This window comes from Haliotis rubra, unplaced genomic scaffold (assembly GCF_003918875.1).
Source record: "Haliotis rubra isolate DU_JTF1 unplaced genomic scaffold, ASM391887v1 Scf144, whole genome shotgun sequence".
NCBI lineage: Eukaryota > Metazoa > Mollusca > Gastropoda > Lepetellida > Haliotidae > Haliotis > Haliotis rubra.
The window spans coordinates 1,284,545-1,308,171 of record NW_025765381.1 but is presented as its reverse complement, the minus strand read 5'-3'; the positions used below and the strand labels follow the sequence as shown (position 1 = coordinate 1,308,171).

At 41.6% G+C, this 23,627-nt stretch overlaps 1 protein-coding gene across 5 annotated transcripts in view; it reads right to left on the bottom strand.

Annotated features, from left to right (window-relative positions):
* LOC124269340 (small G protein signaling modulator 3-like) overlaps window positions 1-23,627 on the bottom strand; it is a 91,316-nt gene that overhangs the window by 4,050 nt on the left and 63,639 nt on the right. For 4 of the 5 annotated variants that reach the window (XM_046704356.1, XM_046704355.1, XM_046704358.1 and 1 more), the window contains exons 17-19: window positions 19,107-19,155; window positions 17,778-17,863; window positions 13,749-13,871 (exon numbers count right to left, since the gene is read on the bottom strand). In XM_046704356.1, the coding sequence (XP_046560312.1) occupies window positions 13,749-13,871; window positions 17,778-17,863; window positions 19,107-19,155 (258 nt within the window). Of the gene's footprint in view, window positions 1-703; window positions 1,125-13,748; window positions 13,872-17,777; window positions 17,864-19,106; window positions 19,156-23,627 lie in introns of all 5 variants that reach the window. The other variant, XM_046704357.1, reaches the window with a different exon arrangement.

Genomic DNA, 23,627 nt, shown 5'->3' with positions numbered 1-23,627 from the left:
AACATTTAAAAGCCTAGGATTAGTCTGACATTGAGTCCATGTAATAAAAGTGTAAATTTTCTGGGGGATTTTATGGTCAAATAATCTTGGATGTAATATCAACAGAAAGAAATCCAGAGAATCTCACAAAACTGAAGAAATCTAGACTTGCCTAAGTAATAGAGTTACATAGACTTGGGACAATGAAATATTTTTGTTACACTGTGTCCCCAGGCGAGACTATCCCAGGGCCAGATTATATTTATTTGGTTTACGGATGCTGTTATTGAAAATTTGCTTTGTCTCATGTATTTGGTAAGTCTGTAAGTCTCTGATCTGACTAATTTGGGTCCTTTGAATACCATGAACCAAGACCAGAGATAAAGGTTTTTGTACTGCACTGTTTTCAGGTACTCAAAATTGTTCATTTCTGAATTTCCAGGGGATGCCAAAATATTTTGAGATTATCTTTACTTGTTGCCATATCAAAAATTGCAATACTGCTTGTTTTTGTCCAATTTACTCTAATATCAAGGTTAGCAGATATGTGATGGTAGTAAAAAATGAAAGCCTATCATCAATATTGTTCTGTAATAGTGGTGAAAAACACTTAATTAGACTTTCTGATTCATGCCTCTAATTTTTTATATATTCAAAAACCCATAATATGGATATCTATGTTAAGATTACAACTTCCCACCAAAAAAGCAAGCACTTAGCTCACCCTCCCAAGCCTTCACCAGCCTTGACCAGGGGTAACCAGGGGCAACCAGTGATTGAGGACAGCTAGTTGTTGTATCAACAGCAGGTATGATGATCGCATATAACCTTGGGTATGCAAGGTGAAGATAGCAGCAGCTACAGCAGGCACAATGGACTGACAAGAACTTGTAGTAACCCATGGGTAGAAGTTCAATAAGTTGACCCTGATCTGACCTTGACCTGCATTATCCAAGGTCAGGGCAAAGCAACTGGAGTGGATGGACATATTGATCACAAGCAGGGTCTAAATCACAGTTCCCAACTAAAGAGATGGTAAGTAACCAGGATATCTCTGGCACTCTGCACAATAGATTTCCACGCGATCTTGCACTCGCTTTAATTCACGATCTACGGACAAATTGAAGGGTAACTGGGACAGAATTCTGAAAGACAAAAACATGTCTTTGTCTGAATCACAGAATTAAAAAATTTGATTTCACTGACCAATTGTTGCAGCTTATATTTACTTCAAATTGTTCACTTGTTTAATCGGATGGTTAGTGAGTTAGTGTTCTGAGTTAGGTGTAGCAGAGTTTGCAGGCAGTGAAAGGGAGTTAGCAGTGAGTTTAGCAGACAGAGGTGATACATATGCTGAAGCCAGGATACATGATATGTAAGCTCAAAACAGTTGCTAACAAATGTTTGTGTATTTTTATAGTTATAATCATCAGATAGGTAAAGGACAAAAGCTTGGACATCTACATACCGTATCTAAAATAAATATTCTCTTGAACATGTTTGGATCATTTTCAATCAGTTTTTAGTATTAAATATATACTTTCTTTGCTGATGAGATAAGATGACAACTTTATGGATAACAACTCCTGGATTAATGCATTAGACACTCTTCAAAGTAGTTTCGTCTGACATTCTCAAATCGAGTGAACCACCATATAAATTACAAGACGAGGTTAAGTTGAAGACTGTGATAAAAACTTACACAAAACTCCATAAAACATCTTACATAGTCAAGAACACAAATCCATTAAGTCTTCTAAGGAACCCATCAGAAAGATATGTCTTACTTTCTTTTTTCTGCATGTACTCCACTCGACAAATTGACATTTGTCTTCCATAACATTAAACTACAACAGCTGCTGCTGAGAATGCCTTACATGTTTCAGCAAATTCCAAAAGATGAAGTGACAGGATTTATTTGGAAAACAAACTGCTTAACAAATGCTGGATAGCATAGCTTGAAAAATTGATAACATTATTATTTAGAAGTGTGCAACAAGAGCTATTGCCAAGACACACTACAGATTGAAACACTCTTGGCTGATGACCCTCTTCAAATCAGCAAGAGCAAAATAGAACACCACTCTTCTGTGGCAGAGAAATAACAAACAGCAGCCTGGAAGCTGTGGATGTGATGCCAAGTATTATTGCCCCGTTAAACACCTTCTCCCTAGCATGACACAACAACTGCATTTGACAGTTATTCTTCACCAACAATTGTTTTTGCTGGGAATGAAATGAGGGAAAGTGATTGTAACTTGAAGGTACTGACAGGCAAAGGTTGGTGGAACTCTGGTCTGACATAACATAGTCTACTGCGATGTTTCATCTCCTGTTGTAAAACCTTGGCTCACTGATCAATGCCTTGTTTCCATGAGGTGGAATATCTCTCGAGTAACGCTTTTGCTTAAAACCACCTGCTTAGCATGGTGAAGAGACTGAAAGGGTTCAGTATCTCCCAAGTAATGCTTACAACCACCTGCTTAGCATGGTGAAGAGACTGAAAGTGTTGAGTATCTCCCAAGTAATGCTTATGCTTACATCCACCTGCTTAGCAAGGGTCAAGAAGAGACTGAAAGTGTTGAGTATCTCCCAAGTAATGCTTATGCTTACAACCACCTGCTTAGCAAGGGTCAAGAAGAGACTAAAAGGGTTCAGTATCTCCCAAGTAATGCTTACAACCACCTGCTTAGCAAGGGTCAAGAAGAGACTGAAAGGGTTCAGTATCTCTCAAGTAATGCTTACAACCACCTGCTTAGCAAGGGTCAAGAAGAGACTGAAAGGGTTCAGTATCTCCCAAGTAATGCTTACAACCACCTGCTTAGCATGGGTCAAGAAGAGACTGAAAGGGTTCAGTATCTCCCAAGTAATGCTTACAACCACCTGCTTAGCATGGGTCAAGAAGAGACTGAAAGGGTTCAGTATCTCCCAAGTAATGCTTACAACCACCTGCTTAGCATGGTGAAGAGACTGAAAGTGTTGAGTATCTCCCAAGTAATGCTTATGCTTACAACCACCTGCTTAGCAAGGGTCAAGAAGAGATTGAAAGGGTTCAGTATCTCCCAAGTAATGCTTACAACCACCTGCTTAGCATGGTGAAGAGACTGAAAGTGTTGAGTATCTCCCAAGTAATGCTTATGCTTACAACCACCTGCTTAGCAAGGGTCAAGAAGAGACTAAAAGGGTTCAGTATCTCCCAAGTAATGCTTACAACCACCTGCTTAGCATGGGTCAAGAAGAGACTGAAAGGGTTCAGTATCTCTCAAGTAATGCTTACAACCACCTGCTTAGCAAGGGTCAAGAAGAGACTGAAAGGGTTCAGTATCTCCCAAGTAATGCTTACAACCACCTGCTTAGCAAGGGTCAAGAAGAGACTGAAAGGGTTCAGTATCTCCCAAGTAATGCTTACAACCACCTGCTTAGCATGGTGAAGAGACTGAAAGTGTTGAGTATCTCCCAAGTAATGCTTATGCTTACAACCACCTGCTTAGCAAGGGTCAAGAAGAGACTAAAAGGGTTCAGTATCTCCCAAGTAAAGCTTATGCTTACAACCACCTGCTTAGCATGGGTCAAGAAGAGACTAAAAGGGTTCAGTATCTCTCAAGTAATGCTTACAACCACCTGCTTAGCATGGGTCAAGAAGAGACTGAAAGGGTTCAGTATCTCCCAAGTAATGCTTACAACCACCTGCTTAGCAAGGGTCAAGAAGAGACTGAAAGGGTTCAGTATCTCTCAAGTAATGCTTACAACCACCTGCTTAGCATGGGTCAAGAAGAGACTGAAAGGGTTCAGTATCTCTCAAGTAATGCTTACAACCACCTGCTTAGCATGGGTCAAGAAGAGACTGAAAGGGTTCAGTATCTCTCAAGTAATGCTTACAACCACCTGCTTAGCATGGTGAAGAGACTGAAAGTGTTGAGTATCTCCCAAGTAATGCTTATGCTTACAACCACCTGCTTAGCAAGGGTCAAGAAGAGACTAAAAGGGTTCAGTATCTCCCAAGTAATGCTTACAACCACCTGCTTAGCAAGGGTCAAGAAGAGACTGAAAGGGTTCAGTATCTCTCAAGTAATGCTTACAACCACCCGCTTAGCAAGGGTCAAGAAGAGACTGAAAGGGGTTCAGTATCTCCCAAGTAATGCTTACAACCACCTGCTTAGCATGGGTCAAGAAGAGACTGAAAGGGTTCAGTATCTCCCAAGTAATGCTTACAACCACCTGCTTAGCAAGGGTCAAGAAGAGACTGAAAGGGTTCAGTATCTCCCAAGTAATGCTTACAACCACCTGCTTAGCATGGTGAAGAGACTGAAAGTGTTGAGTATCTCCCAAGTAATGCTTATGCTTACAACCACCTGCTTAGCAAGGGTCAAGAAGAGACTGAAAGGGTTCAGTATCTCCCAAGTAATGCTTACAACCACCTGCTTAGCATGGTGAAGAGACTGAAAGTGTTGAGTATCTCCCAAGTAATGCTTATGCTTACAACCACCTGCTTAGCAAGGGTCAAGAAGAGACTAAAAGGGTTCAGTATCTCCTCAAGTAATGCTTACAACCACCTGCTTAGCATGGGTCAAGAAGAGACTGAAAGGGTTCAGTATCTCTCAAGTAATGCTTACAACCACCCGCTTAGCAAGGGTCAAGAAGAGACTGAAAGGGGTTCAGTATCTCCCAAGTAATGCTTACAACCACCTGCTTAGCAAGGGTCAAGAAGAGACTGAAAGGGTTCAGTATCTCCCAAGTAATGCTTACAACCACCTGCTTAGCATGGTGAAGAGACTGAAAGTGTTGAGTATCTCTCAAGTAATGCTTATGCTTACAACCACCTGCTTAGCAAGGGTCAAGAAGAGACTAAAAGGGTTCAGTATCTCCCAAGTAAAGCTTATGCTTACAACCACCTGCTTAGCATGGGTCAAGAAGAGACTAAAAGGGTTCAGTATCTCTCAAGTAATGCTTACAACCACCTGCTTAGCATGGGTCAAGAAGAGACTGAAAGGGTTCAGTATCTCTCAAGTAATGCTTACAACCACCTGCTTAGCATGGGTCAAAAAGAGACTAAAAGGGTTCAGTATCTCTCAAGTAATGCTTACAACCACCTGCTTAGCATGGGTCAAGAAGAGACTGAAAGGGTTCAGTATCTCTCAAGTAATGCTTACAACCACCTGCTTAGCATGGGTCAAGAAGAGACTAAAAGTGTTCAGTATCTCTCAAGTAATGCTTACAACCACCTGCTTAGCATGGTGAAGAGACTGAAAGTGTTGAGTATCTCCCAAGTAATGCTTATGCTTACAACCACCTGCTTAGCATGGGTCAAGAAGAGACTAAAAGGGTTCAGTATCTCTCAAGTAATGCTTACAACCACCTGCTTAGCATGGGTCAAGAAGAGACTGAAAGGGTTCAGTATCTCTCAAGTAATGCTTACAACCACCTGCTTAGCAAGGGTCAAGAAGAGACTGAAAGGGGTTCAGTATCTCCCAAGTAATGCTTACAACCACCTGCTTAGCAAGGGTCAAGAAGAGACTGAAAGGGTTCAGTATCTCCCAAGTAATGCTTACAACCACCTGCTTAGCAAGGGTCAAGAAGAGACTGAAAGGGTTCAGTATCTCTCAAGTAATGATTATGCTTACAACCACCTGCTTAGCAAGGGTCAAGAAGAGACTGAAAGGGTTCAGTATCTCTCAAGTAATGCTTACAACCACCTGCTTAGCAAGGGTCAAGAAGAGACTAAAAGGGTTCAATACCTCTCAAGTAATGATTATGCTTACAACCACCTGCTTAGCAAGGGTCAAGAAGAGACTAAAAGGGTTCAGTATCTCTCAAGTAATGATTATGCTTACAACCACCTGCTTAGCAAGGGTCAAGAAGAGACTGAAAGGGTTCAGTATCTCTCAAGTAATGCTTACAACCACCTGCTTAGCATGGGTCAAGAAGAGACTGAAAGGGTTCAGTATCTCTCAAGTAATGCTTACAACCACCTGCTTAGCATGGGTCAAGAAGAGACTAAAAGGGTTCAGTATCTCTCAAGTAATGCTTACAACCACCTGCTTAGCATGGGTCAAAAAGAGACTGAAAGGGTTCAGTATCTCCCAAGTAATGCTTACAACCACCTGCTTAGCAAGGGTCAAGAAGAGACTGAAAGGGTTCAGTATCTCTCAAGTAATGATTATGCTTACAACCACCTGCTTAGCAAGGGTCAAGAAGAGACTGAAAGGGTTCAGTATCTCTCAAGTAATGCTTACAACCACCTGCTTAGCAAGGGTCAAGAAGAGACTAAAAGGGTTCAATATTTCTCAAGTAATGATTATGCTTACAACCACCTGCTTAGCAAGGGTCAAGAAGAGACTAAAAGGGTTCAGTATCTCTCAAGTAATGATTATGCTTACAACCACCTGCTTAGCAAGGGTCAAGAAGAGACTGAAAGGGTTCAGTATCTCTCAAGTAATGCTTACAACCACCTGCTTAGCATGGGTCAAGAAGAGACTGAAAGGGTTCAGTATCTCTCAAGTAATGCTTACAACCACCTGCTTAGCATGGGTCAAGAAGAGACTAAAAGGGTTCAGTATCTCTCAAGTAATGCTTACAACCACCTGCTTAGCATGGGTCAAAAAGAGACTAAAAGGGTTCAGTATCTCTCAAGTAATGCTTACAACCACCTGCTTAGCAAGGGTCAAGAAGAGACTAAAAGGGTTCAGTATCTCTCAAGTAATGATTATGCTTACAACCACCTGCTTAGCAAGGGTCAAGAAGAGACTGAAAGGGTTCAGTATCTCTCAAGTAATGATTATGCTTACAACCACCTGCTTAGCAAGGGTCAAGAAGAGACTGAAAGGGTTCAGTATCTCTCAACTAATGCTTACAACCACCTGCTTAGCAGGGGTCAAGAAGAGACTAAAAGGGTTCAGTATCTCTCAAGTAATGCTTACAACCACCTGCTTAGCATGGGTCAAGAAGAGACTGAAAGGGTTCAGTATCTCTCAAGTAATGCTTACAACCACCTGCTTAGCATGGGTCAAGAAGAGACTAAAAGGGTTCAGTATCTCTCAAGTAATGCTTACAACCACCTGCTTAGCATGGGTCAAGAAGAGACTAAAAGGGTTCAGTATCTCTCAAGTAATGCTTACAACCACCTGCTTAGCATGGGTCAAGAAGAGACTAAAAGGGTTCAGTATCTCTCAAGTAATGCTTACAACCACCTGCTTAGCATGGGTCAAGAAGAGACTAAAAGGGTTCAGTATCTCTCAAGTAATGATTATGCTTACAACCACCTGCTTAGCAAGGGTCAAGAAGAGACTGAAAGGGTTCAGTATCTCTCAAGTAATGCTTATGCTTACAACCACCTGCTTAGCAAGGGTCAAGAAGAGACTAAAAGGGTTCAGTATCTCCCAAGTAATGCTTACAACCACCTGCTTAGCATGGGTCAAGAAGAGACTAAAAGGGTTCAGTATCTCTCAAGTAATGCTTACAACCACCTGCTTAGTAAGGGTCAAGAAGAGACTGAAAGGGGTTCAGTATCTCCCAAGTAATGCTTACAACCACCTGCTTAGCAAGGGTCAAGAAGAGACTGAAAGGGTTCAGTATCTCCCAAGTAATGCTTACAACCACCTGCTTAGCAAGGGTCAAGAAGAGACTGAAAGGGTTCAGTATCTCTCAAGTAATGATTATGCTTACAACCACCTGCTTAGCAAGGGTCAAGAAGAGACTGAAAGGGTTCAGTATCTCTCAAGTAATGCTTACAACCACCTGCTTAGCAAGGGTCAAGAAGAGACTAAAAGGGTTCAGTATCTCTCAAGTAATGATTATGCTTACAACCACCTGCTTAGCAAGGGTCAAGAAGAGACTAAAAGGGTTCAGTATCTCTCAAGTAATGATTATGCTTACAACCACCTGCTTAGCAAGGGTCAAGAAGAGACTGAAAGGGTTCAGTATCTCTCAACTAATGCTTACAACCACCTGCTTAGCATGGGTCAAGAAGAGACTAAAAGGGTTCAGTATCTCTCAAGTAATGCTTACAACCACCTGCTTAGCATGGGTCAAGAAGAGACTAAAAGGGTTCAGTATCTCTCAAGTAATGCTTACAACCACCTGCTTAGCATGGGTCAAGAAGAGACTGAAAGGGTTGAGTATCTCTCAAGTAATGCTTACAACCACCTGCTTAGCATGGGTCAAGAAGAGACTAAAAGTGTTCAGTATCTCTCAAGTAATGCTTACAACCATCTGCTTAGCAGGGGTCAAGAAGAGACTAAAAGTGTTCAGTATCTCTCAAGTAATGCTTACAACCACCTGCTTAGCAGGGGTCAAGAAGAGACTGAAAGGGTTCAGTATCTCTCAAGTAATGCTTACAACCACCTGCTTAGCATGGGTCAAGAAGAGACTAAAAGGGTTCAGTATCTCTCAAGTAATGATTATGCTTACAACCACCTGCTTAGCAAGGGTCAAGAAGAGACTGAAAGGGTTCAGTATCTCCCAAGTATTGTTTACAACCACCTGCTTAGCAAGCGTCAAGAAGAGACTGAAAGGGTTCAGTATCTCTCGAGTAATGCTTACAACCACCTGCTTAGCAAGGGTCAAGGAGAGACTGAAAGGGTTCAGTAGTATCTCCCAAATACTATAGCTCAATGAAAACTCCATACCATGGGAGCTCAGCTAATGCTTCTGATAAAACACAACCACTTGTTTGCCATGGCAACCAATATTGATGAAGGGTGTAACATCCCACAACTTGGTTTCTTTTGTTTGTTGATTGACACAGCACTAAATAATCGGTCAGATAATCCCGTCAGTGACATCATAAGCATCGATCTACGCAACTGAGATACGGTGATATGCATCAACCAAGTCTGACCACCCCATCCTGTTAGTCAGCTCTTATGACAAGCATGGGTTGTCAGAATTCTAACCCTGATGTTCACGAGTCACACCACACGAGTTATGCTTTTGCACAAACAATACAACAAAAAGCCTGCACAGCAGTGTGGCATACCTTGGGCATGCCAGAAGCTCATGTAACTGGGTTCGAATCCTGGTTCACCCAGATTATGTTTCAAGGTTTGTCACCACCAACCCATGCCTTCTGGTTTTACTAAAGTGGTAATGGCTGGGACCCGCATCACACCTGGCTTCCTTCTCACACCACATCACACCACACCTGGCTTCCTTCTCACATCACATGACATGACATCACACTTGGCTTCCTTCTCACATCACATCACATCACATCACACCTGGCTTCCTTCTCACATCACATCACATCACATCACACCTGGTTTCCTTCTCACATCACATCACATCACACCTGGCTTCCTTCTCACATCACATCAATCACACCTGACTTCCTTCTCACATCACATCAAATCACATCACACCTGGCTTCCTTCTCACATCACATCACACCTGGCTTCCTTCTAACATCACATCACATCACATCACACCTGACTTCCTTCTCACATCACATCACACCTGGCTTCCTTCTCACATCACATCATATCACATCACATCACACCTGGCTTCCTTCTCACATCACACCTGGCTTCCTTCTCACATGGCTTCCTTCTCACATCATATCACACCTGGCTTCCTTCTCACATCACATCACATCACACCTGGCTTCCTTCTCACATCACATCTGGCTTCCTTTTCACATCATATCACAACTGGCCTCCTTCTCACATCACATCACATCACATCAAACCTGGCTTCCTTCTCACATCACATCACATCACATCAATCACATCACATCACACCTGGCTTCCTTCTCACATCACATCTGGCTTCCTTCTCACATCATATCACACCTGGCTTCCTTCTCACATCACATCACATCACACCTGGCTTCCTTCTCACATCACATCACATCACACCTGGCTTCCTTCTCACATCACACCTGGCTTCCTTCTCACATCATATCACACCTGGCTTCCTTCTCACATCATATCACACCTGGCTTCCTTCTCACATCACATCACATCACATCAATCACACCTGGCTTCCTTCTCACATCACACCTGGCTTCCTTCTCACATCATATCACACCTGGCTTCCTTCTCACATCACATCACATCACATCACATCAAAAGCGGCACTAAACCCAACTCATACACCACTGAAGATCCGAGTTTGATTCAACACATGGATACAATGTGTGAAGCCAATTCCTTGAGTCCACTACTGTCATATTGCTTGAATATTGCTAACAGTGCAATAAAAGCATACTCATTCTCTCACTCACATTCTTGTAATATATCATTCTCAGAGTTGACTGATAAATAGTTTCAACAATCTGAGTATTAACAGTATCAGATTTATCAATTATAATTCTTACAAGAAACCAAATCTATTAGACAACAACAAAACAAGTAGGTTGAATACAAAAGTACCCATTGCCAAATCAGATACCTGACCTGACAAGCGTTAAGGGATGTGACAGCACAATAGGATAATGACTTATGGAATGCGGGAATCTTTCAGGCCATAAGTAAAACTTAAGATAAACAACATACACTGCAAGCTAACACCTTTTTCAGGTGTTTACATGCATCATGCCTGAGTGATCAGCTGTCAGAACTTAACAGACATCTGCACACTTGAAACCAGTCACCTTCAAAAATACACATGTATAACACATTTATAACAAGAAGATAAGATATCATACAGCTCCTCATTCAAACTCTGACTGCTTGACAGCCTCTTCTGCCTGTAAGAACTGCGAATCTGTTCAAAAACATCCCCAAACCCTTTCTAAGATTGATGGCTGTTTATTGACACAAGGGTATACCCTGGAAAAACACTGCAACCTTATTGAAACGACTTGATAATCGCATATATTTCTGTCAGTCCGTCACTTCATGACAGTTAAGTGGCAACAACCCTGTTGAGCCTGTCAGTACATAGAGATCACCTTTATGCCCTTTCTGCAAATGAGCACAGCCAAAAAATGGTGATTTCAGGAATTACGAACATACACGGAATCTGTACTGATCTTCATACTTCGGTCCTGTTCCACTTTAGTGGCCAATCTACGTCACAAGCCAAGGGTGAGTGACACTATGTATTATAGATACGTCTGTGTTATGAAATCTTCATTCCTGCTTGGGAAATCTGATTGCTAGGAAAAAGGTGAATGTTTGAGGGGTATGCTAGGAATGCAAGGCAGGGTTATAATGCAGGCATGCTCTCTCTCTCCTACACCGAAAGAAAACACACAAAGGTGCTCTTCTGACTAGACAGTTTCCATTCTGTGTAAACAAATGATAATAACATGCTGTTGCAGTTTGTAAACTAAAATAGATTGCTAGTGATAATAGAGCCATTCATAGCTAGCTTGCAGTTTTGTCTACATCTGTTCAGAGGGCAGGGTTGGGAGCCAGGTAACTGATACAGCCCTGAAACCCTTCATACTTTCATGTACTACACTAGGAGACTTAAAGAGTCAACATTCCCTGAGATGAGATGAGATGGTCCCTTACTGGTTGGAAGGGAAGAGGGTGCTGGGATTTGTTTTGTAGACACATCACTTGACGAGGCCCTACTTCAAGCAGATCAGTTAATCATTTATTTTCAATTTCTTTTTTAAATGTATGAGGAATGTCCACTGAACATTTGAAGGGTTTGATAGGTAAATTGTTTTGTTTTTTTCTGGTACACACTAAAACAATCTTTCTCCCTTTTTTAATCAATATCCCAGTCCCTTATCACAGAAAATCAATCGACAATCTCTAAATACCATTCACTGACCATTTGTTGCAAGTCAGCAATAAAGGAATCAAACACCAAGGTACAAGCCCTACCTAGTGTCCTACTGCTTATTGAGTAATTCTTTAACTTATTTTTGTACTCTTTCAGCATTATTCCTCCCATATCACAGTGGGAGACATGAAAAATTAGCTTGACACAAAACTCATGTGGAACTGAATTCCGGTCTGTGGTTAATAATCAAATGCTTTTACTCCAAGTCTATCTTACCCCTGAAACTCTTGAAACAGTTCCCTTTCAACTTTATGTGTGAGTGTTGGTTTACACCGGTGTAACAAATTTCACAGTCTATCAAAGTTATCTATGAGTATCGCGACAATGCAAACCTGTAGTCAATACCATGAGCAACAATTCATATCAGCATGGTAAATCACACACACAAACCAGATCCCACTATGGAACACCTCCAACCCTTACACTAGAGACAAGAATAGAACATCAAGTGCCTACTGATTACGGACTCCTACAGAGTTCGCCTACAGGAGATGTAAAAGATATGCACATCCCATGTCCACATAACCCAATCATAAGGATCGATACTGATAATATCAGTCACTCGACAGTCTGGTCCATACCCAATATTTACAGACAACCTCTTTTCACAGCTGCAACAACCCTAAGTATAAAACAACAAAATTCGTAACAACTTATCAACATATCCCTGAGTGGGGCAGCCACTAAATAAGTGCATGTTTCTTGTCAGTAATATTGCAGCTGTTCCTCACAGCCTCTACATAATGACATCAGTGATAGATGAACCAGTGGTTGATAGTACGAGCACCACCCATACCTCCAGGGTACAGAGACGCACAATCAGCCAAGTCAAAGATTTTGACCAACTGAATACCATTTTAGTCAGTCTGTATGGCATACATGAAGGACTGAAATCTATTCTGACCCACAATTTCCGCAGGTGAGCCATTAAATAAGTTTGTGATTAGACATATCATCCGGCAACGTGTTCTTGACAGGCAATGAAAATATACATAGTTAGTTCATATACAAACTAAAACATTCACTTACACCATGCATATAAAAGCATGTCCAAATCAGTAAATGAATGGCTCTTTGATTTTTCAAATTGAACGCTGATGAAGAACATGATAAAAGAAGCATTGAAGCAAACAAGTCTGCAGGTTAATATTAAAAGATTAGCATAAAGTTGAGGCAGTCTTTGTTTTAAGTATGCATAATGAATAATGGAATACCACAGCTACAAATCAGATAAAGTAAATAAATATGGAAACAGTGCCTAGCAGAGCTAAAGGTTCCACATAGTTGCATTCAAGAACTATTCAAGGTGCAAAGCAAAGGTGATCTAAAAGGTATTAACAGGTGTAAAATTAGTAACGACAATACACATGTATAAAGATAAAGCTGCCAACATTACGCATTACAACAGTTTCGCATTACAACATTACAACAACTAGATAATGATAAAGATGAAAGTCACCAAGTAAAGAAGAGATTCTCATTACAACAATTAGATGATGACAAAGACAATAGTTGGGGACCAGTTCAAAAGTTCAATGTAGGGAAAACATTAATTCCTTCAGCTTTGAGACATATTGCACATTCCCCTCCAAAATCTAATTCTGAAAATGTTGAAATCCTTGTAATACTATGAGGAAGAAAGATAAACATATTTAGAATCACCTAATCCTAATATATCATAAACATATTCTGGGGAATGTTTACACAGGGAGTGACAACTGAGGATTGAAAAGTTCATGATGACGTTCTCCAGGTGAAAATATGATCTGTGAAATAGTATGGATTTTAGTTACTATATAAATCATTGAGTGCTAAGGTAAGTTGATTTCATCCAATTGTAAACCTAAAGAGACAGAAGAACTGGAAACATGGATACAATGTGGGAAGCCCATTCCTGTGTTCGCCACCAGAATATTGATGGAATTATTGCCAAAGGAAGCACTCACTCACTAAGTAATTAAGTTTTTTATCTGACATCAAATTTTTGAACAGATCCCCAAAGTCACTACGTAAAGTAGGATGCCGTGACCTACCTTAGTTCACACTTGATCTGCACCCAGCCTGGGGAACGGATGAAGGACCAGGGGTAATACCACTTCTCCACCACGTCCAGGGAAGAACAGAGAGTCTCCAGCCATAGGTGCAGCACCTGCTCACTGGAACAGAGATTGCAGCTTTAGCAAGGTGGAATGTTTCAGATGCTAAACAAACCAATTTGTATCTTGGTCTTGGGATGTTTGAAGAAGTATGTAGGTCTTACGTGTCACGTGTTACGTGTAGGACTTAAGTGTCACTTGAAATACACATGTGTCACATGTCACAGGAGTACTAAACGTATCATATCACATTAAAACTGCAGGTTCCATGTCAAATGAGTATTACTGGTGTACCATGTGAGCACTACAGGTGTATCAAGTGAGTATACATGTGTCATGACATGAGCACTACATGTGTATGCTGTCAGTACCCAGGTAGCATGACATGAGCACAACATGTGTATCCTGTCAGTACCCAGGTGTCATGACATGAGCACTACAGGTGTATCAAGTGAGTATACATGTGTCATGACATGAGCACTACATGTGTATCCTGTCAATACCCAGGTAGCATGACATGAGCACTACAGGTGTATCATGTGAGTACTATATGTGTCAAGTCATGAGCATTATAGGTGTATCATGTGAGTACAAGGTGTGTCATGACATGAGTACTATAGGTGCATCATGTGAGTACCACGTGTCAAGTCATGAGCACTGCAGATGTATCATGTGAGTACAACATGTGTCAAGTCATGAGTGCTACAGGTGTATCATGTGAGTACCACATGTGCCAAGTAATGAACATTATAGGTGTATCATGTGAGTACAACATGTGTCAAGTCATGAGCACTGCAGGTGTATCATGTGAGCCATCACGTGTCATGACATGAGTACTATAGGTGCATCATGTGAGTACCACATGTGTCAAGTCATGAGCACTACAGGTGTATCATGTGAGTACAACATGTGTCAAGTCATGAGCACTGCAGGTGTATCATGTGAGTACAACATGTGTCAAGTCATGAACACTATAGGTGTATCATGTGAGCCATCACATGTGTCAAGACATGAGTACTATAGGTGCATCATGTGAGTACAACATGTGTCAGTCATGAACACTACAGGTGTATCATGCGAGTACAACATGTGTCAAGTCATGAGCACTACAGGTGTATCATGTGAGTACCACATGTGCCAAGTCATGAACACAATAGGTGTATCATGCGAGTACAACATGTGTCAAGTCATAAGCACTGCAGGTTTATCATGAGCCATCACATGTGTCCTGACATTAGTCCTTTGGTAAGTCATGTGAGTACAACATGTGTCAAGTCATAGAATACTTTGGTGTATCATGTGAGTACAACATGTGTCAAGTCATGAACACTATAGGTGTATCATGTGAGTACAACATGTGTCAAGTCATGAACACTACAGGTGTATCATGTGATTACAACATGTGTCAAGTCATGAACACTACAGGTGTATCATGTGAGTACAACATGTGTCAAGTCATGAACACTACAGGTGTATCATGCAAGTACAACATGTGTCAAGTCATGAACACTACAGGTGTATCATGTGAGTAGTACATGTATCATGACATGAGCACTGCAGATGTGTGAAAGTTGCACATGTGTCATATCATGAGCCACACATATGAGCATGACATGTGCAACAGGCATAGTGAGTACTTCATGTGTCATGTGTACTACATGTGTCATATTTACCATGATCATTACAAGTGTCAAATGTGGCATGAATACTACATAGGTGTCATGTGCATGCACTCAAGGTGTCGTGTGCTACAGTTGCTCTAGTTTATATGGATATTACAGGTGATTGGAGTTCTACAGATGTTACATGCGGCATGAGTACCATAGGTGTCAAAGCAGACATCAGACACAGGTGGTGTGAGTTTTTCAAGTATCAAAACTGATATAAATGCTGCAGGTGATTCTCGGGATCACCAAGTGCTCCAGGTGTCAGAAGGAATGTACGTAGAACAGGTGTTCAGAAGCTACATATGTGCTTAACGATAATGCATCTACCATCAGTATATGTCGCAGGAGTATTGCAGATCAAGTGCATTACAACTACATATTGATGCATCATGCATGTCTTAGATGCACTCAAATCTCCTCGGGGGCAGGTGTTCATGCCTTGTGGTACAAATGTCAAAGTCAATTAACATAACACTGTTCATCAGGTATAACAAGACATGGTTGATATAACTGTTCCAATATATATGTGACTGAACACCAGTCTGTATCAGTTTCATACTGATCTGAAGAAGAGCAACATGTTGAGTCATATACCTGCAGATTTAACAAAGCCAACTGCATGTTATAAACAAACTTATACTCAAAATAGATTCTGACAGGCTCTCTGAAGATTGTACAACATATTGCTTAAAAATGAAAGGGCAAAGACAAATGATTCCATAATTATGAGCTTTGATTTGAAAACTATTATCAACCAATCACCATCAAGTTTGTTCCAGATACATGATAGATCTTCTCTGTCATTACTCTATCAAAATGTCATTGGCTTAATATGTCACAAACATTAAACATATATGAGCAATTGAAGAGAGGCTGATATAGAGGTAAGTGTTGGGGCCCAAAACTAGCAATGAACATAATTCCTCCAATGAGAAATACACATTTAATGTGATGACACAGACAGCAGAACCAATCTGAACCTATTCAGACAGCCTCCTGAGTTACTGCCCTCCTTTGATGACAAGAGCTGATGAAAGGAACACTACATTATGTAAGTATGGCAATTCACGCTTCTGTATTACCCATATAAGTGTAACCTCAGAGGTGGGGTGTGAAGTGGGTCGTTGTTGTGCCTCTAATCACATCCTCCTCTTCGCGTCTCCACCTCGCTCCCCCCCACTGGGCGTCGCATCGCACAATGCTCACCCACTGCTGGTCCGCGGCAGTAGCTGTTGTGGGAGGTGGGGGGAGAACGGCGGAGAGAAACGAGAGGAGAGGCACTTGAAACGTGACACAACAAATAACAGGGAAATCGACTGCCTTTCCCACCAATTAGCTTCAAGTGTTTTATTTTCAGCCGACTATTGCATCACTTCATGAAGACTCTGATGTGACGCTGTAGCACTCCGCATCATCCTAGTAATTTGGCCGCTGACAGACCCAGCACCTGAGCCCCTGCAAACTGCCCACTGGGGAGTAGGTCATGCAGGAAACCACACCATTGCCCACAGATAGGATCTATATGTGTCACTGCCTCTGTTGCATACTTTCCAAGTCAAGAGTAACCCAGATACTCCAGTAATAAAATGCAATGAACAGAAAAGTAAAAATGGACACGATCGTTTAGAAGGTTCATTTCTGAAAGGTTTCCTTCTTGAAGACCTTCAGAACTACATAGCCATGATACAGAGGCTTTCTACATGAGCTAAACCAGCTCCTGCTCCTATGACAGCCATCAACAAATAGATAGGTGAGATAGATACATAAGCTCACATAATCACTGGTGTCAGTTAACTTGACTTCATGGATACCTGGTACAGCATGGTATTTGTCAACATTAACATTTAAAGAGTTAGGAGTGTAAAACATATGATTTCCAATAAACAAATATGACAAGAAAAATTAGCTGAAACAGAGGTGTTCAAAAGTTTGCTTGACTCGTGAAAATAAAGAGATGAGGAAGTGGGAAATTTTCATTTTAGTTGTAATGTGAAAGAACAAAAATCAGCATTGTTGAATTTGAAACATATATTTGAAAAAAACAACAATTTAAAAACACCAACAGACAATAACATATGAAATAGAATATTCTTGGTTGAGTGAGTATCAGTGACCCATGATAGCGAAAGTGGCTTGTTACATCGTGATATGTGTAGACATTTTTTCTCTTATTTAACAAAGCAAGTTGAAGATAAAGAGAGACAAGAATAATTTTTAAGTTAAGTTTTCAAGTATTTGAACACCTCTGACTAAAATATAACCTCAAAACAAATCGCACTGATATTTTTAGACTACTTACTTGAGACCACAGCAGATGAGGGAGCGGAACTTGACATCCATCTGTGAGTGACAAGCATCATGGGAGAAGTTCACAGCCTGTACCGCCTGCAGAGAAGAACATCATGCATTGTAATCTCACTGTCTATAAACAACCTGCAGAGAGAACATCATGCATTGTAATCTCACTGTCTATAAACAACCTGCAGAGAGAACATCATGCATTGTAATCTCACTGTCTATACACAACCTGCAGAGAGAACATCATGCATTGTAATCTCACCCACTATACGCAGCCTGCAGAGAGAACATCATGCATTGTAATCTCACTGACTATACGCAGCCTGCAGAGAGAACACCATGCATTGTAATCTCACTGACTATACGCAGCCTGCAGAGAGAACATCATGTATTGTAATCTCACTGATTCTACGCAGCCTGCAGAGAGAACATCATGCATTGTAACTGACTATCACTGCAGAGAGATCTATAATCTCACTGACAGCCTGCAGAGAGAACATCAGAACATCATGCATTGTAATCTGTAACTGACTACTAGAGAGAACACCAGCATTGTATTCTGCAGAGAGAACATCATGCATTGTAATCTCACTGACTATACGCAGCCTGCAGAGAGAACATCATGCATTGTAATCTCACTGATTATACGCAGCCTGCAGAGAGAACATCATGCATTGTAATCTCACTGACTATACACAGCCTGCAGAACATCATGCATTGTAATCTCACCGACTATACGCAGCCTGCAGAGAGAACATCATGCATTGTAATCTCACATCATGACTATACTGCAGCCTGCATAGAGAGAGAACATCATGCATTGTAATCTCACTGACTATGCAGCCTGCAGAGAACATCATGCATTGTAATCTCACTGATTATCATTGCAGCCTGCAGAGAGAACATCATGCATTGTAATCTCACTGACTATACGCAGCCTGCAGAGAGAACATCATGCATTGTAATCTCACTGACTATACGCAGCCTGCAGAGAGAACATCATGCATTGTAATCTCACTGACTATACGCAGCCTGCAGAGAGAACATCATGCATTGTAATTCTCATGCATTGTAATCTCACTCACACAGCCAGTGCAGAGAATATCATGACTATCACTGACTATACGCAGCCTGCAGAGAGAACATCATGCATTGTAATCTCACTGACTATACGCAGCCTGCAGAGAGAACATCATGTATTGTAATCTCACTGACCATTCACAGCCTGCAGAGAGAACATCATGCATTGTACTTTCAGCCTTATATTTTCACTGCAGAATATCTCAGACACAAACATAATGGAGTCATTAAAATGATACAATTTGCTCACTCTGTAAAGCACTTCTTCTGGTGTGAGAACTTTGCCATCTTCATCCAATCTGCAAAATAATAAGTGAACATTTTAAATGGCAAGCATAGAAGTCAAATTTCAAAAGGATTTAGAGCGCTTGTATTTTATTCTCCTATAATTTACAGATGAGAAGTGTCTCAACTGTGAAAAGTTGTGTCCCTTGGTCATGAGGAGATGCTGGTTATAAGTTTGAACCCAAGATTTGAGTTGTGTGGTGGTGTGCATAGAGCTCAAGTCACAAATCAGCTGAATTTAAGCAATATTGGTCACAGGGAGTCTTGGATGGGTCACTGTGTTTGGCAACTTGACTGCTGAGAGTTTCTAGGACTTCAGTCCTGCCCCACAATGAAGCACACATGTGGTCTCACCTTAAACAAGTAAAGTTCAAAATTGCTTCTGCTCAAACAGGAGTGAATGGGTACCTGGTGGGATCAGTCATATGACTGATAACCTTGAAGCTCAACTCAACGACAGCTTGTGTTAACCGGAGTAATAATGTCATAGGGCCTTGAGCATGCACAAGTGCGTGGATATAGGCGCTTTATAAATGTCCATTAAAATTATCAAAAATGTGTGGGGCATAAGAAAATCATGATCAGAAAACAGAAGATAACATCTCAATGTGTACACTGTCAACTTCAGTACAAAAACTCCAAGGTAAATGTTTTGGGTGTTTTTATCACGTAAATAATATAAACTACAGATGAAAGAATACATGAAATATTTTTTTGCATATGTGGCAGTACATGAATCCCTATTGCAATAAACTGCAATACAAAAGTCGAGCAATACCCATCACTGTGCATCGCCAGCCTGGCAAAACATGATCAGTCCTCCTGCTAAAATACTTGATCAGTGAGTGCCAGCAAGAGGCAGGTAAAAAGAAAATATAGATCAAGCACCTGAAGAATCTTCAAAGAATGCAGACTACCTGAACTAAGCCTTGTGTAATTAAGATAACAACAGATACATAGACAGGCTCTGATCTTGGCTATCAGCACCACTGTCATATAAATGCCAGTAATAATTGGACCAGTAATTGCTCCTAAAGTTCAGAGAATCGATGTAAAAGATTACCTCTACCCCATGTGAGCAATTCCCTGGGTGAGCAGTTGGCTTTGTGTGTGTGTGTGCACTATCAGCTGATGGAGGAAAGTGAATCTGTATGAAGTCACTTAGCAAGGTGGTAATTTCCCTATTAAGTCCTCTACATGCTATGTCCCCTATTTGATTCTTTGTGTGGTAAGATAATATGTGTGTCGTTCTCCAGATCTCTGGAAGTGGAAGGTGGTGAGTGACTTGGGATTTATCACCGCTTTCACTATCTTAACAATCAGACATGAGGTATGTCATATGTATGTTGGTTAGCAAACTTCTTCAGTGTCAACCAAGTGGTATGTGTGGATCCCCAGTGTCTGCCTTGTAGAGTCATGTGGTATGTGTGGATCCCCAGTGTCTGCCTTGTAGAGTCATGTGGTATGTGTGGATCCCCAGTGTCTGCCTTGTAGAGTCATGTGGTATGTGTGGATCCCCAGTGTCTGCCTTGTAGAGTCATGTGGTATGTGTGGATCCCCAGTGTCTGCCTTGTAGAGTCAAGTCATGTGTGGATCCCCAGTGTCTGCCTTGTAGAGTCATGTGGTATGTGTGGATCCCCAGTGTCTGCCTTGTAGAGTCATGTGGAGTCATAGTGGTATGTGTGGATCCCCAGTGTCTGCCTTGTAGAGTCATGTGGTATGTGTGGATCCCCAGTGTCTGCCTTGTAGAGTCATGTGGTATGTGTGGATCCCCAGTGTCTGCCTTGTAGAGTCATGTGGTATGTGTGTGGATCCCCAGTGTCTGCCTTGTAGAGTCTGCCTTGTAGGTCATGGTGTGGATCCCCAGTGTCTGCCTTGTAGAGTCATGTGGTATGTGTGGATCCCCAGTGTCTGCCTTGTAGAGTCATGTGGTATGTGTGGATCCCCAGTGTCTGCCTTGTAGAGTCATGTGGTATGTGTGGATCCCCAGTGTCTGCCTTGTAGAGTCATGTGGTATGTGTGGATCCCCAGTGTCTGCCTTGTAGAGTCATGTGGTATGTGTGGTTAGTCCCAGTATCTGCCTTGTAGAGTCATGTGGTACGAGTTAGTCCCCAATATCTGCCTTGTAGAGTCATGTGGTACGAGTTAGTCCCCAATATCTGCCTTGTAGAGTCATGTGGTATGAGTTAGTCCCCAATATCTGCCTTGTAGAGTCATGTGGTATGAGTTAGTCCCCAATATCTGCCTTGCAGAGTCATGTGGTATGAGTTAGTCCCAATATCTGCCTTGTAGAGTCATGTGGTATGAGTTAGTCCCAATATCTGCCTTGTAGAGTCATGTGGTATGAGTTAGTATCTGCCTTGTAGAGTCATGTGGTATGCCTTAGTCTGTAAGAGTCATGTGGTATGTACAAGTTAGTCCCCAATATCTGCCTTGTAGAGTCATGTGGTATCTGCCAATATCTGTAGAGTCATGTGGTATGAGTTAGTCCCCAATATCTGCCTTGTAGAGTCATGTGGTATGAGTTAGTCCCCAGTATCTGCCTTGTAGAGTCATGTGGTATGAGTTAGTCCCCAATATCTGCCTTGTAGAGTCATGTGGTATGAAGAGTTAGTCCCCAATATCTGCCTTGTAGAGTCATGTGGTATGAGTTAGTAGAGTGGTAGTCCCCAATATCTGCCTTGTAGAGTCATGTGGTATGAGTTAGTCCCCAATATCTGCCTTGTAGAGTCATGTGGTATGAGTTAGTCCCCAATATCTGCCTTGTAGAGTCATGTGTGGTATGAGTTAGTCCCCAATATCTGCCTTGTAGAGTCATGTGGTATGAGTTATCTGTGTAGAGTCATGTGGTAAGTTATCTGCCTTGTAGAGTCATGTGGTATGAGTTAGTCCCCACATCTGCCTTGTAGAGTCATGTGGTATGAGTTAGTCCCCAATCTCTGCCTTGTAGAGTCATGTGTATGTGGTATGAGTTAGTAGTCCCCATATCTGCCTTGTAGAGTCATGTGGTCAGAGTTAGTCCCCAATATCTGCCTTGTAGAGTCATGTGGTATGAGTTAGTCTCCAATATCTGCCTTGTAGAGTCATGTGGTATGAGTTAGTCCCCAATATCTGCCTTGTAGAGTCATGTGGTACAAGTTAGTCCCCAATATCTGCCTTGTAGAGTCATGTGGTATGAGTTAGTCCCCAATATCTGCCTTGTAGAGTCATGTGGTATGAGTTAGTCCCCAATATCTGCCTTGTAGAGTCATGTGGTATGAGTTAGTCCCAATATCATCTGCCAGAGTTGTGAGAGTGGATATGAGTTAGTCCCCAATATCTGCCTTGTAGAGTCATGTGGTATGAGTTAGTCCCCAATATCTGCCTTGTAGAGTCATGTGGTATGAGTTAGTCCCAATATCTGCCTTGTAGAGTCATGTGTGGTATGAGTTAGTCCCCAATATCTGCCTTGTAGAGTCATGTGGTATGAGTTAGTCCCAATATCTGCCTTGCAGAGTCATGTGGTATGAGTTAGTCCCCAATATCTGCCTTGTAGAGTCATGTGGTATGAGTTAGTCCCCAATATCTGCCTTGTAGAGTCATGTGGTATGAGTTAGTCTCCAATATCTGCCTTGTAGAGTCATGTGGTATGAGTTAGTCCCCAATATCTGCCTTGTAGAGTCATGTGGTATGAGTTAGTCCCCAATATCTGCCTTGCAGAGTCATGTGGTATGAGTTAGTCCCCAATATCTGCCTTGCAGAGTCATGTGGTATGAGTTAGTCCCCAATATCTGCCTTGCAGAGTCATGTGTTATGAGTTAGTCCCCAATATCTGCCTTGTAGAGTCATGTGGTATGAGTTAGTCCCCAATATCTGCCTTGTAGAGTCATGTGGTATGAGTTAGTCCCAATATCTGCCTTGCAGAGTCATGTGGTATGAGTTAGTCCCCAATATCTGCCTTGTAGAGTCATGTGGTATGAGTTAGTCCCCAATATCTGCCTTGCAGAGTCATGTGGTACAAGTTAGTCCCCAATATCTGCCTTGTAGAGTCATGTGGTATGAGTTAGTCCCCAATATCTGCCTTGTAGAGTCATGTGGTATGAGTTAGTCCCCAATATCTGCCTTGTAGAGTCATGTGGTATGAGTTAGTCTCCCAGTCATCTGCCTTGCAGAGTCATGTGGTATGAGTTAGTCCCCAATATCTGCCTTGTAGAGTCATGTGGTATGAGTTAGTCCCCAATATCTGCCTTGTAGAGTCATGTGGTATGAGTTAGTCCCCAATATCTGCCTTGTAGAGTCATGTGGTATGAGTTAGTCCCCAATATCTGCCTTGTAGAGTCAGGTGAGTTAGTCCAATATCTGCCTGGTAGAGTCATGTGGTATGAGTTAGTCCCCAATATCTGCCTTGTAGAGTCATGTGGTAATGAAGTTAGTCTCCAATATCTGCCTTGTAGAGTCATGTGGTATGAGTGCCTTGAAGAGTCATGTGGTACAATGAGTTAGTCCC